Raw genomic sequence first — 13,611 nt, forward strand, 5'->3', positions numbered from 1 at the left:
CATTCCAAATTTAGGTTCATGGAATTATGGAATATAAAGGTTTTAAGAAAACTTAGGAATCATTTTGTTTACTTTCTGCATTTTCCAAATTAGAAAACTAAGGTTCAAGGGGACTAAGTTAGGGACCAAGAGAAAAGAAAGGACTTGCCTAAGGTTGTACAGGTGCTTACCATAGTTTCTCATTTCATGCCACTCTTGTTAATTAGTTAGTTAAGAAGCATTTATTAAACACTGCATCCCAGTAACTAGGCAAAGTGCTAAGGCTTTAAAGACAAAAAATGAAACCGTCCCTGCCCTCAGGGTCAATACAACATGTACCAATACAAGTCTGTATAAAATACATACAAAATAAGTTCAATGTAATCTTTTAAAAGCAAAAGTGAAAGGGGCAGCTGGGTAGCTCAGTGGATTGAGAGTCAGGCCTAGAGACGGGAGGTCCTAGGTTCAAATCTGGCCTCAGACACTTCCCAGCTGTGTGACCCTGGGCAAGTCACTTGACCCCCATTGACCACCCTTACCACTCTTCCACCTAGGAGCCAATACACAGAAGTCAAGGGTTTAAAAATGTAAAAAAATTAAAAAAGCAAAAGTGAAGGGGCAGCTGGGTTGCTCAGTGGATTGAGAGTCAGGTCTAGAGATGAGAAGGTCCTAGGTTCAAACCTGGCCTGAGAGACTTCCTAGCTGTGTGATCCTGGGCAAGTCACTTCACACCCATTGCCTTGCCCTTACCACTCTTTTGCCTTAGAACCAATACAAAGCATTAATTCTAATCAATGTAAGGTAAGGGTTTAAAGGGCAGGAGGTAGGAATGGACCAGCTCGTGCTGCCCTGTAAATTTTCTACAAGGATATTATTTACCCAACATACTGCAAGTATTCTAGATTTTGAAATATTGTGAGAGTAGCAACGAATTACATGGAAATGGCATAGCCATCCATGATTCCTTATTCTCTCCCTGTGAGTGGTCTATCTCTTCTTCCCATTCTGTTATTCTTGAATAATATATTTTAAGCTATACTTGGACAGTTTTTCATACTAATAAGCTACCGCCTTCTTACTCTACCATGTCTTTTCATGCCATTTGGATTACACACAACTATTAATCTTGATACAGAATAGTATATATTTTGCAATAATATTATATCACTAGAAGAGTATGTATGTTAAAAAAAAGTTATCCTATGTTTCAAAGAAAAACTTTTGGAGTCACTGAAAGCACTATAATTTTGCATTTTCCAAATGCAATTTTAACTACTTTCTTCTTTCTTTTCAATTCTGGCCCCACTTCATTGCCCATCTGTATTATCTGTCTAATATACATATACAGAGAGAAAGAGAGAAAGAGAGAGAGAGAGAGAGAGAGAGAGAGAGAGAGAGAGAGACAGAGACAGAGAGACAGAGAGAGAGAGAGAGACAGAGAGAGAGAGAGACAGAGACAGAGACAGAGAGACAGAGAGAGAGAGAGAGAGAGAGAGAGAGAATAGTCATGGAGGTAATCTGGCAATCATTGAAGACTCTTTTATTCTTTTTTTCCTCCTTTTCCTTTTCTCAGAAACATTCACTCCCACCCTCCTAAGTCAAACTCTTTTTTTTCTCCATTTTTTTTTTTTTGTTTTGTGTTTTTTTTTTTTTTCCTATTGTACAAGAGATGGCTCTCTTCCTCAAGGCTTCATACCAAGGGGCAGGATAAAAATCGATCAGTCAGTGGGCATTTGCTAAGCATTGTTAGGCAAGAAACGCACAAAAGATATAAATAAGACAATCCCTGCCCTCAAGAAGCTTATTGTCAATTGGAGAGAGAATATATCCATGTACAAGTCTATGTAAAAAACAAAGTGACTATTAGGAGAAAGCGCTGGATGATGGGGAGAGAAGTCAAAGAAGGCTTCATGTAGGAGATAACATTTGAAGGAAATTGGGTGAAGGTGAATTGAAGGCAGCTTGGGAAGCCTGTGGAAAGACATGGTGAGTTGGGTAAAGAGCAGGAAAGTAGGAACCGAGTGGCTCAGTGGATTGAGAGGCAAGCCTAAAGATGGGAGATCTTGGGTTCAGATCTGGATTCAGACATTCCCTGACTGTGAGACCCTGGACAAGTCACTTAACCCCCATTGCCTACCCCTTACTGCTCTTCTGCCTTGGAATCGATACTTAGCATTGACTCTAAGATGGAAGATAAGGGGTTAAAATAAAAAGAGCAGCGAGAAGAAAGAATCATTGGAAATGGAAGTGTGTGAAGGAAGAGCAGAGGTCAGCTGGACTATTTCCAACATGGAAGCACTGTTGCTGGTTATGGAGCTGAGTTCCATTCCCGGCTATATTACTTTACTCTTGTCACTTGGGACAAGCTGCTCCAAATTGGGTCTCAGTTTGCTGATCCGGAGTGGAAAAGGTTTGTTGTCATAGGATTTGAGTTCAAATCCCGACTCTGTGTGACTCTGGACAAGTCATTGTTAACCTTCCTGGGCCCCAATCTGTGAAATAGTTTTCATCGACTAAGACACGTTAATAGGATTAAATGTAAAGCCTTTCTCTTGGGTTTAGAAAACCAGTTTCGCAAGTGCATGCTAGAGGAGTCGGGCCCAGACAGTGGTGGTTCACAATTCCTTTCAAAAAGGCCAAAAAGGGCCAATAACGTCTTGGGGTGATCGCTTGCCTTGGGCATAAATCGATGGCCCAGACTAGTTAAACTGTAAAAGATCTGGAGATTTCAGTGGCCTCATTTCGAGTCAACAGCATGATATGGAAGTGTAAAATAGCCCAAGAAATTGGAACCAGAATCCAGCCAAGCATCATGCCCAGGACAGAGAAGCTGGTGGTTCCGCTGCCCTGTGGCCTGGTGAGACGACGCCCGATGTGCTTGCTTAGCCATACTTTCAGCCTCATGCTTAGGGAAGGCCTTTGCCATAAGTGGGAGAGTGAGCAGAGGAGGACAACCGGCAAAGTCTGGACATCACGCCGGAGAGAGAGAAGAGAGGGATGCTTGTCCTGGAGAAGAGAAAAGCTTTCAGAAAGGAAGGGATCCATCGGTAGCAATCGGAAGGTCCATCCCTTCAGGAAGGGCTTAGCCTGGTTCCACTTGACAAAATGAGGGCAGAATGAGGAGAAAGGAACCAAAATGGCAGAAAGGGAGCTTTCCGGTGGATGGAAAGGAAAGTTCCCCAACAATTAGCGTCCTCTCCAGGACTGCGAAGGGAGCAGTTTTTCCTTCAGAGAAGTCCTTCAAGGAGACAGAATGGTCAAATGGAGGAGCTCTAGGACAAAGCTGTTCTTGAAATGCTTTCCATCTCTGAGTGTTGGGTTCTATTAAAATGATGTCAGCTATTCTTGTATGCTTTCAATCAATCAACTGAGAAATATTTATTAAGCCCCTGCTGTACGCCAGGCAGCTAGATGGCACAGTAGATACATCGCTTGGCTCAGAATCAGGAATACTTATCTTCATGAGTTCAAATCCATTCTCAGGCACTTACTAGCCACATGACCCTGGACAGGTCACTTAACCTGTTTGCCTCAGTTTCCTTATCTATAAAATGAGTTGGAGAATGAAATGGCAAACCACTCCCCTTTCTTTGCCAAGAGAACCCCAAATGGAATCATGGAGAGCTGGACAGGACTGAAAACAACTGAACAACAAGTGCAAACTCTTCACCAGATTATACTGCATTCTAGGGACGCCAAAGGAAGCGAAAGACAATCCCTGCCCTCTAGGAGCTTCAATCTAATGATGATCCTCCAATATGCCTTATGTAAAGGGATTTGGCAAATGGATTTAGACAAATCCAAGCTCTAAACCCCATTTGAAGCTCAGTGATGTACCATCATGCACTTTGGGCCTGAGAAGACTCACTACCACGTTCCCAAGACTGGTAAACAGGTTGATTTATAAAAGGGCTGACTGACTTGGGTGGATGACATGTCTCTGACACGCACCATTCAGGTTGCTATCAGGCGAACCTTACAAGGTCAACCAGGGCTTACCAGGGTCAAGAGCAAGGACAGAAGCACAGAAATGGGGATATGGTTCCCTCAAGCCACTTGAGCACCTATCATGGATAACAGATCAGTTGTGTCAGTAACAGAAGATATGAGAAGATTAGAGGGAGTGAACTGCCTGTTCTCTGTTTCTCCACTATGATGGTGTGTCCTGATTTGATGAACAAGCCCTAATTCCTTAAGAACAAGCTCCAGTCAGTAGCTCAGAAATGTAGGGGATCAAGTTCTGGATCCAGAGTTAGGAAGACTTGTGTTCAAATCCCATCTCAGATGTCTGTTAACTGTGTGGACCCTTTGCCTTGGTTTCCTCCCGTACTATTTCTAAGGCTTGTTGTGAGGATTCAGTAAGATAATATTTGTTATATCCCCCAATAGAATGGAAGCTCACTGAGGGTGGAGACTGTTTCATTTTTATATTCTTGACCCAAACATCCAGGGCAATTCCTTCACTTAGTAGGCACTTAATAATTGCTTGTTGGTTGGCTGATATCATTCAAATTGGGTTACAGATATGAAAACCATTTATAAACTTCTATGTATTTTAAGAAGGTAAAGTATGTGAATATGATAACTTTATTATGGATTAAATTTAAAGTTGCATTTAAATATAAAAATTAAATACTTAAAACTAATCAAAATAATTGAAATAGTAGGCAAAGTTTCTTATTAATTAAATATAAAGTTTAATTAGCTTATTAAAAATTATATTTTGAATTATTACGTTTCAAGCCACTTTTTAAGGTCAATATGGCTGGAAATAATTCAGAATAGTGCACTGAACCCAACCATTTTGGACCACTCATTTCCTTCCTCCAAGTCTTTGAACAGGTCCTATGCCTGGAATTCACATCTTCCTTGTCTCTTTTCTCAAGGTTATTTAACTTTTTTAAAAAGACTCTACTCAGATGCTACTTCCTATACTTTGCTGACTACCTAGTGTTTAGTGTTCTCCTTTTTTCAAATGACTGTATTTATTTCTTGGTATTTCTCTTACATCCTCTAGCCCAGGGTTGAGCAACCTTTTTGGCCGTGAGAGCCATAAATGCCACATTTTTTAAAATGTAATTTCCTGAGAGCCATACAGTGCTCACAGTGCGAGTTCCTGTAACAGCTCCTGAAAAAAAATGGACTTTATGGCTCCTGCAGAAAGAGCCAGATCTGGCTCTCAATACGTTGCCGACCCCTGCTCTAGTAGAATATAAACTCCCTGAGGACCAGAATGTTCTTGTCTTTGAATCCATAATACCTTGCATACAGAAGGCACCTAATAAATGCTTATTGAATTGGACTTGCATACTGTAAACATATAGAGCCACCTACAAACTCATCTCTTGGCTCTACAAAGATGGCTCTAAAAGAAATATCATCATTATAGCCAAGATTTCATTCAATACTTATTTAGTTATTTTTTAGCCTGTTTGATTCTTGATGACCCCATTTGGGATTTTCTTGGCAAAGATACCAGAATGGTTTGCTATTTTTTTCTTCAGCTCATTTTACAGATGAGGAAATTGAGGCAAATGGGATAAAGTGACTTTCCCAGGGTCACACAGTTAATAAAGAGTTAGAGGTCAGATTTGAACTCAAGAAGATGAGTTCAATTCATCACTAACTCTTTTCTTTCCTCTTCTCTTCATGGTGTAGCCTCGATTCTGATGTTCAGAAAATTGGCCTGCTTCAAAATATTCGAACTTGGTTCATAGAAGCACAGATTTTAGAGCTGGGAGTTAAGAAATCAGGGAGTCGAATCTTCTCATTTCATATGGGATGAACCTGAGGGCCAAAGAAGCACCCAGGAAGTAAGTGGGTTGTCGTGCTCTAATGTGCCATTCCGGTTATGCACTTTGACAGTTTTAAAAGCTCTATAAGGGGAGGGAAGGGAGGGAAGGAGGCAATATGGATCTTATAATTTCAGAGAACATATGTGGAAAATTGTTAGTGCATGTAATTGGGAAAGTAAAATATCTTTGAATAAAAAAAAGAAAAAAAGCTCTCTAGGAATGTCCATTTCTGAGTACAATTGGAAAGGTGGACTTTAGTTTTTGAAATATCATTTGGTTAAGTTCCTATGGAGATGGCGATTATTAGCAAAAAACCCAGTAATTAAGAAACCCAACACATCCACATATATACATATGTATGTGTGTGTGTTATGGAGGCTCTTCTATATCTACATAAATATAGACGTATGTGTGTTTGTATATAGCAAGCATTTAAGCGATTAAATTTCAAGCTCTTAAAGCTAGCAATATGCACACATGTATAGACATATTAACATGTTTGTTATATCTTCAATAGCTTAAAAGTGGGTTAAGATTTTTGGGATAGTCTGTGTGCTTGTGTGGGTGTAGACGTGTACAAGGAGGCATCTGCATGTATTTTACAAGGAAGATGGATGCCAGACTGTAGGAGGCTTTGTGTAAGGAAGTTTGGATTTGATTTGGAAGGGAATAGGGAGGTGCTGGACATTTCTGGGAATTTAGGATTCTGGCAGGGGCAGGAAAAAAGGATTGGGCCAAAGGGAGAGCAGGGGTAGGAAGACCCCTAAGGAAGAGACTGAAATAATCCAGTCATGATTGGCCACGTAGATAGAGGTGCACTCAGGAAGCTATCCTGGGGGGCTGTTTCAGAGATGGGGTCCACAGCTCTTTATGGACTGACTGGCCATGAGAAATCACATGTTTGGTGGATGTGAGGATCAGAATTGACAACACAAAACATCTGGTCAATGGAAATCCTAGAAATGGTGAAACCATTAGGAGAAGCTGTGTGTGGAGGGAAAGGGGGAGAAAGATAATATTTTAGGATGACCTGAGCTGAGGTGAGATGTTTTACAAGGGAGAGACATTCTCTAAATAGCTGCTGATCTGGGAATGGTGAATGGGAAAATTAAATATGGCCATCACTGACGCAGAGGAAGCCCTGGGAGTGAATGAGATCACCAAGGGAGAGGACACCCACCTCAATGGTCATTCACGATAATTCAGGGGAATTGAGGTGGATCTGTTGATGATTCCTACAGAAACCTTTGGAGGTACCTCATAGGCTCATGGGAAGAGATCTCTGGGATCATCCAAAGTCCAAGCACTAAGGATAGGATCATTGATTTAGAGATCATACAGACATTAGAGGCCATCAAGCCCAATTCCCTTCGTTTCCAGATTTAGAGTTTTACAGAAATTGAGGCACAGAGGGGTTAAATGACTTGCTAAAGTTCACCCAACTAAGTGTCTGAAGCAGAATTTGAACCCATGTCTTCCCAGGATCTAGGCTCATTTGAAGGGAACATGAGGAAAAAGATGGGGGATGTTGTGTATTCACTGAGTAATGCCATTATGGCATAATGTAGATTTGAAACCAGCATTCTTTCCATTGTGGCTTGTGATCTTCTCCAACTTTGCCTTTGGAATTCTTACCTATTTTGTGAATCCTTTCTAGGAATCAGAGAGGACCCAGGAGAATTTTTCCTCTTAGGGAATATAAGTCACTGCTTATATTCATACATGCAATGTTTTGAAACAACGCAATCAAAAGCCTTGTGCTGTGGCCAGAAAGTTTTTAACACTGGTTTATAGCATTCGACGTCATTTGGATTCTGAAATTAGATAAACCAGAAACAACCCAGTGGTTGTTCCTTAAATCAAAATGAGAAACCCCTAATTAATGAGAGGAAAATGGAAACACTTGACGGTGGTTCATTGAGCTCTACAAGTAGAGTTGCACCAAGCAAGTATCTTAACAAATGGGCATTCCTGGAAGATTCGAGAGATGAAAATATTTCTATTTCCCTTCTCTTCCCTCCCTCCACTCCCACAAACTTCACCATGATAATTTGTCAGAGGGAAAAGGCAGGTGCCTGACTGGCTGCTTTTCCCCCTTCCCAGGACCCCCAGAAGGAGAAAATCCGAATGTGATTGAAGAGCACTTCCGTGTATCTTCTGATCCCAGTTGTCTAAGTAAAACAGAAAGTATTCATTACCCTAATTCCTAATAGACCTAAACTCCCCACACCCAAGTGCGCCATATTGTTAATGCCTATGATAACACATCTCTCTTCCCACCACTGCTCAGGGCTTGAAGACAGCCACGGCATCTTTTTTTCTATTCATTCTCATGCTTTGTTGGTCCCCGGTGAAGAAGAGAGAATGAGGAGCTGTCTGAGTGAGCCTGGAAACAAAGACAGCTTAGACTTACTGTTCACTTGGAAGAGAAGAATTCCTAGACATAGCCTTTGGCGAGAGGTCATAGTCACTGTCTGAGCGGTAGAGGAATGATTCCCGACGCTGGCTGTGCCCTGGGAAGGTGGTGTGTAGCACGAGCCCTGAGGAGGAGCCGGCCTGGGGATCCAGCGGACTTCGACCAGGGGATGGGCCATTTTCCACATCAAAACTGAAAAAGAAAACAGAGCCATTCAGTCGCTTGTGTTCTGGGGTCGTGTCAAGGTTGTTGGTGACTCAGACCTTGGAGTGTGATGGGACATCGGCAGAATAGTGCCCGTCTCCCAGCCATCCCCGAGGCTTTCACTGGGTGGCAGACCAGCCTTCGATGAGGTACCCTAGCAGTCAGGCATCGATTATTACTGCAGTCGACAAACATTTCATCATTTACTGTTTGCCAGACTCTACACTAACCCAACGTTGGCTCTACAGAGGAAGACAAAAACACGGGTTCTGCCCTCCAGGAGCTTACATTCTAATAGGAGAAGGTCATGGGCAAATAACTATATATCTGGAAGCTAGATTCCATGTAATTTCAAGCCTAAGTACTAGGAGAAATGGGAAAACCAGGGAAGGTCTCCTGCAGAAGGTGGGATCAAGGAAGTTGGGGAAGCCAGTAGGCAGAGGTGAGAGGAGGGAGAGAAGGTTCAAGTATGGTGTACAGCCAGTGCAAAGGCACGGTGCTCAGAATAGTACAATGTGTGAGGAGTAATGCAGATCAGTTAGTCAATAAGCATTTATTAAGCACCTACCGTGTGCCAGGCACTGAAGTACCTATTATGTGCCCAGAACTGTGCTGCTAAGGGGTAAAAGGCAGTCCCTGCCCTCAAGGAGCTCACGCTCTAATGTGGGAAACAAGAAGCTCACAAATATACCTCAACAAGCTATATACAGAATAAACTGGAACTAATGCACAGAGAAAAGGCTCTAGAATTAAGAAAAGCTAGAAAAGATATCCTACAGGATGAGGGATTTTCGATAGGGCTTAAAGGAGGCCAATAGTTGGAGATGAGGCAGGAAAGTATTCCAGGCATGGAGGGCAGCCAGAGAAAATGCCCAAAGCTGAGAGATGGAGTGTCTTGTTTGAGGCAGAGTGAGGAGGCCAGTGCCACTGGGTCAAAAAGTACCTGTCCAAGAGTAAGGCAGGAGCGGTTAAATTATAAAGGATTTTGAATGCTCAACAGAGGATTTTATATTTGTTTTTGGAGGCAATAGGGAGCCACTGGAGTTTATTGAGTAAGGGGTGACATGTTTGGATAAAACTTACCAGTGTAGCTGGATTCTGGGATGCATAAAAAGGAGTAAAGTGTAAGGGGGAAAGTGGAGTGGCCAGATTATAAAGGGACTTAAATGACATTAAGAGAACTTTATATTTGATTCTGATGGTAATAAGAAGCTGCTGGAGTTTATTGAGTCAGGGAAGGAGTGTGACCAGGGAAAATCACTCTAGTGATTGTGGAGGATGGATTGGAGCTTGATGAGACCTGATCCCTCTTAATTCTACCTCCTTTTCTCTTTTAATTGTTTTCTCTTTATTCTGTACATAGCTCACTTTGTACATATTTGTCTCCATTTGGTCTCCCCCATTAAGCTCCTTGAGGGCAAGGATGTCTTTTGCCTCTTTTTGAGTCCCCTGCACTTAGCACAGTGCTTTGCACATAGTAGGTGCTCAATAATTGAATTTAATGAATTAGAATTTGAGCCTGGGAGACCAGTTAGAATGTTATTGCAATCACCTAGGCAAGTAGTGAATAAGATTGGAACTAGGATAGCTATGTGAGTGGAGAGAAGGAGGCTTCTCTAAGAGAAGCTGTCAAAGTAGAAACAACCAGACTTGGCAAAGGATTGACTATGTGAGATGAGTGTGAAACAGAAGCCACAATTTCCTTCCTTCATCCCTGTTGCTGGTTAGACACTTCCATTTCTTGAGAAACCTATTCATCGTACTGATAATAGTCTAGTCTGACCATTCGAAGTGTTTGCCAGGAGCAGTCCCCCCAAAGACCACTGCCCCTTCTTTCCTTGGGGTGTGAGCTATATGGATCTGCAGGTCTTTAGTTCTAGGATAGTGAGTGCTAGAGTTCTACTGAGGACAGGATTAGCCTCTTGCCTTAATCCTGGGAGAGGATGACTCCGTTCCCTCCCAGTGTCAAGGAAGGTCCTTGGAAGGAAGGGTGAACTTGTGTTTAAGGTATCAGAATTTGAGGGCAAAGATTAGTTAGTCAATGAACATTCATTAAATATATGCTGTATGCCCAACATTTCTGGGTGCTGGGACAGTTCCTCCCATCAAGGAGTTTCCATTCTATCATGACCTTAAGAGCCAATTAATCCAACCTCTCATTTTTATCAATTAGAAACTGAGGTCCAGAGTGTGTGTTGTGTGTGTGTGTGTGTGTGTGTGTGTGTGTGTGTGTGTGTGTGTGTGAGAGAGAGAGAGAGAGAGAGAGAGAGAGAGAGAGAGAGAGAGAGAGAGAGAGAGAGAGAGTTTATGGTGATTATTTGGCATATTAAAGCGGAGACTCTTTTCTGGTGTATGGGTTGAACTAGATGACAAACGAAGTCCATTACAACTCTGCGAATGTGTAATTCTCTAAATAAATGATTTCCTGTGGTCACAGAGGCAAGTAAGTCGGCTAAGTACCATTTGAACCCAGATCCTGTGATCCTAAACTAGACACAGTCCTCTTCCTTGGCAGGTCATGAGCCTGTGATACTATGCTATACACAAGATTGGAGATCCTCCTTTTACCTGAAAAGAAAAAAAAAAAAAACAGAGCAAAATGGAGAGGGATGGAGAGGGAAGAGAAAAATCATCCCAGAAAATGATACTGAATTTAGAACACAAACCAAGCTCCTTCTCTGCAAAGTGGCTTGGTCACAATAAGGACTTTCTTGAGAGAAGAGGGGCTGGGAGCTAAGAATTTGATTAAACAGAAGCACTTAGGGGTTTCCAGCTGATGAATTGCACAGTCTAATTAACCGCAGACTGAATATTTTCAGATGTTTATGGACAAATTCCTGCCACCCAGAAAACACCCACTGACTGAGAAGATGAGGAACAAGCCTGAGGTGGAGCTGTATGCAAATATGACCACAAAGAGATTTCATTAAACTCATAGACCCACTTAGTCTTCAGAGTGTTGGTTCTATTTACTGGAGTTCAATGAAGGGATGGTCTAGAACTCCCTGGAAACAGACCTCTTACCTAAGCCAGAGCCCTTCTGAGAAAGTTCATCCCATGCTTCCCTCAACGTGCCCACTTTGATCTCCCCAAACTGTCTTCATGCACAGATCCTCATCCAGCATCATCGGCAGACTGCTGCCCTGGAATCCAGCTCTACCTCCCCACTCACTACGCTCCAGTGTTGAATGAAGACACGAGATTTTTACTGTTAAGAGGAGGAGACTTGGCTGAAGTTGGGATGGGGTAGGTAGGGGTGGGGTGGGGGTGGCAGCTCAACAACCACTTTCCCAAATATTTGAAAACTGTCTGGTAAGTGAAAGAAGGATTAAACCAATTTGGCTTGACCCCAGAGGGCAGAACCAGGAACAATGGGTGGACTGTAGAAAGAAATGGGTTTTGAGCCAGGTAAAGAAGAATCTCGAAACTATTAGAGTTATTCCTTAATTGAATGGGTTTCATTATTGGAAATTCAGTTTCCTGTCCCTGGAGATTTTCAGGAAGAGACTAAGTAGTTTCTGCTCCAGGTCAGGGTTGGGCCAGATGACTTCTGAGGTCCCTTCCAAGTCTGAAGAGTTTATAACCTCATGACTTGGGTTTTTCCCCAGGGCAATATTGGGAGCAAACAATAATGATTTCCTGACTTTCCTGTTCTACTCTGCCAAGGCTTTGCCCTTCTTTCCACCTCTTCCCACATCCCCTTCTCACAGTTTTTTCAGGATCTAGTTCCCCTTTCCAAGGGACACTATATGGTCACTATGAGCAGCTTTTATTTTATTATACTTTGAGACAATAGGATAGACAAAAGAATGAAATCTATTTTAAAATAGACACTTAAATAGAATTGCACTGTGTCGTCATTGTTAATATTATTTTACTTGAATATATCCTATCTTGTCAGTTCTAGATTACCCCGGAACATGGCTTCCCCACCATGTCCCAGTAGCTTCCTCACCCTGCAAAATCTCTCATTCTGCCTTTGTGACTCTTCTGATGACTCAGTTCTTTTGGGAACTCTTTTTTTTTTTTTTTTAAGAAGTGTCCAAGCTAGTCATTTTTACACTTTCATTCCTCCCTAGATGCCATTCCTGAATCTTCCTCCTCCATGCTCCAGGAGGGTACCGTCTCCTCCTAACTGCCACCTTTTACCTTCCTGTTACATATTGTCTTTTTCCATGATCTCTCATGAATTCCCAGCTGCCTGCCTAGAGGCATTGCAATGTTGTAAGTCACATCACATTTGTGCCAGAAACTGAAAACAGCCTGATGCCAGGCTGGCCAACTTTCTCTGGGGGGTGTTGTAGAGGTTTTCCGGGCTGTCAGAGGCCTCAGCAGCCATTTGGCTGAGCACATCCTTCTACAAATGACCCGACAAGTCTGCCTTTTGTTTGAAGGCCTTCAGGGAGGGCAAACTCATAGGAAAATTTACCCTAATCTAGGAGGCCTGACCTTGCCACCTTGCCTACTCAGTAAACTCCAATGGCTCTCCTCTATCTCTAGGATCAGATACAGATGCCCATGATCATATGTGGAGACATGGATGACCTTGTTTGATCACTGAAGCACTCAGAGCCTCTGTTTCCTCATTTGTAAATGGAATAAATGACTTCTGAAGTCCCTTCTTGATATAAATCTATGATCCTATGTATATGAGCTTAGGAGGATTTTATTTATTTGTTTGTTTTTAAGCAGCAAGCACTGTTTTACCACTCATGACCCAGTGATCAAAGATCAAGGGAAGGGCATATGCTATGCCATGATGTCTTTTCTGTCCCTTTGTCCCCAGATGGATAAGGCCATCTTCTGCTACTCCTAGTTGTTACCTGAATTTTGTTGGTTGGGGATAGAAGTGGGTGGCAGTGATATGTATGGGTAATCTAGCTTTAAGGCAGACTGGAATGGTGGGTATTATTTTCAACTATGATCTACAAAAGGTAATAAAGCTATTTCAGTGACTTAGAGAATATGGCAATGAAAAACCCGTAGAAAATCTCCTCCTTCTCTCTTGGTTTTCTTCCTTTCTTTCTGTCTTTCCTCCTTTTTGACTTTCTGTATTTCTACTTTCTTTCCCTCCTTTCCTCCCTCCCTCCCTGCCTCCCTCCCTCCTTCCTTCCTTCCTTCCTCTTTCTTTCTTTCTTTCTTTCTTTCTTTCTTTCTTTCTTTCTTTCTTTCTTTCTTTCTTTCTTTCTTTCTTTCTTTCTTTCTTTCTTTCTTTCT

At 42.1% G+C, this 13,611-nt stretch overlaps 1 protein-coding gene across 1 annotated transcript in view; it reads right to left on the reverse strand.

The window, feature by feature from the left end:
• Window positions 1–13,611, reverse strand: part of PDE4B (phosphodiesterase 4B) — a 533,173-nt gene that overhangs the window by 167,994 nt on the left and 351,568 nt on the right. Inside the window, exons 3-4 of the mRNA XM_044671593.1 lie at window positions 8,188–8,382; window positions 7,243–7,248 (exon numbers count right to left, since the gene is read on the reverse strand). Of these exons, the coding sequence (XP_044527528.1) occupies window positions 7,243–7,248; window positions 8,188–8,382 (201 nt within the window). The remainder of the gene's footprint in view (window positions 1–7,242; window positions 7,249–8,187; window positions 8,383–13,611) is intronic.

This window comes from Gracilinanus agilis, chromosome 4, assembly GCF_016433145.1.
Source record: "Gracilinanus agilis isolate LMUSP501 chromosome 4, AgileGrace, whole genome shotgun sequence".
NCBI lineage: Eukaryota > Metazoa > Chordata > Mammalia > Didelphimorphia > Didelphidae > Gracilinanus > Gracilinanus agilis.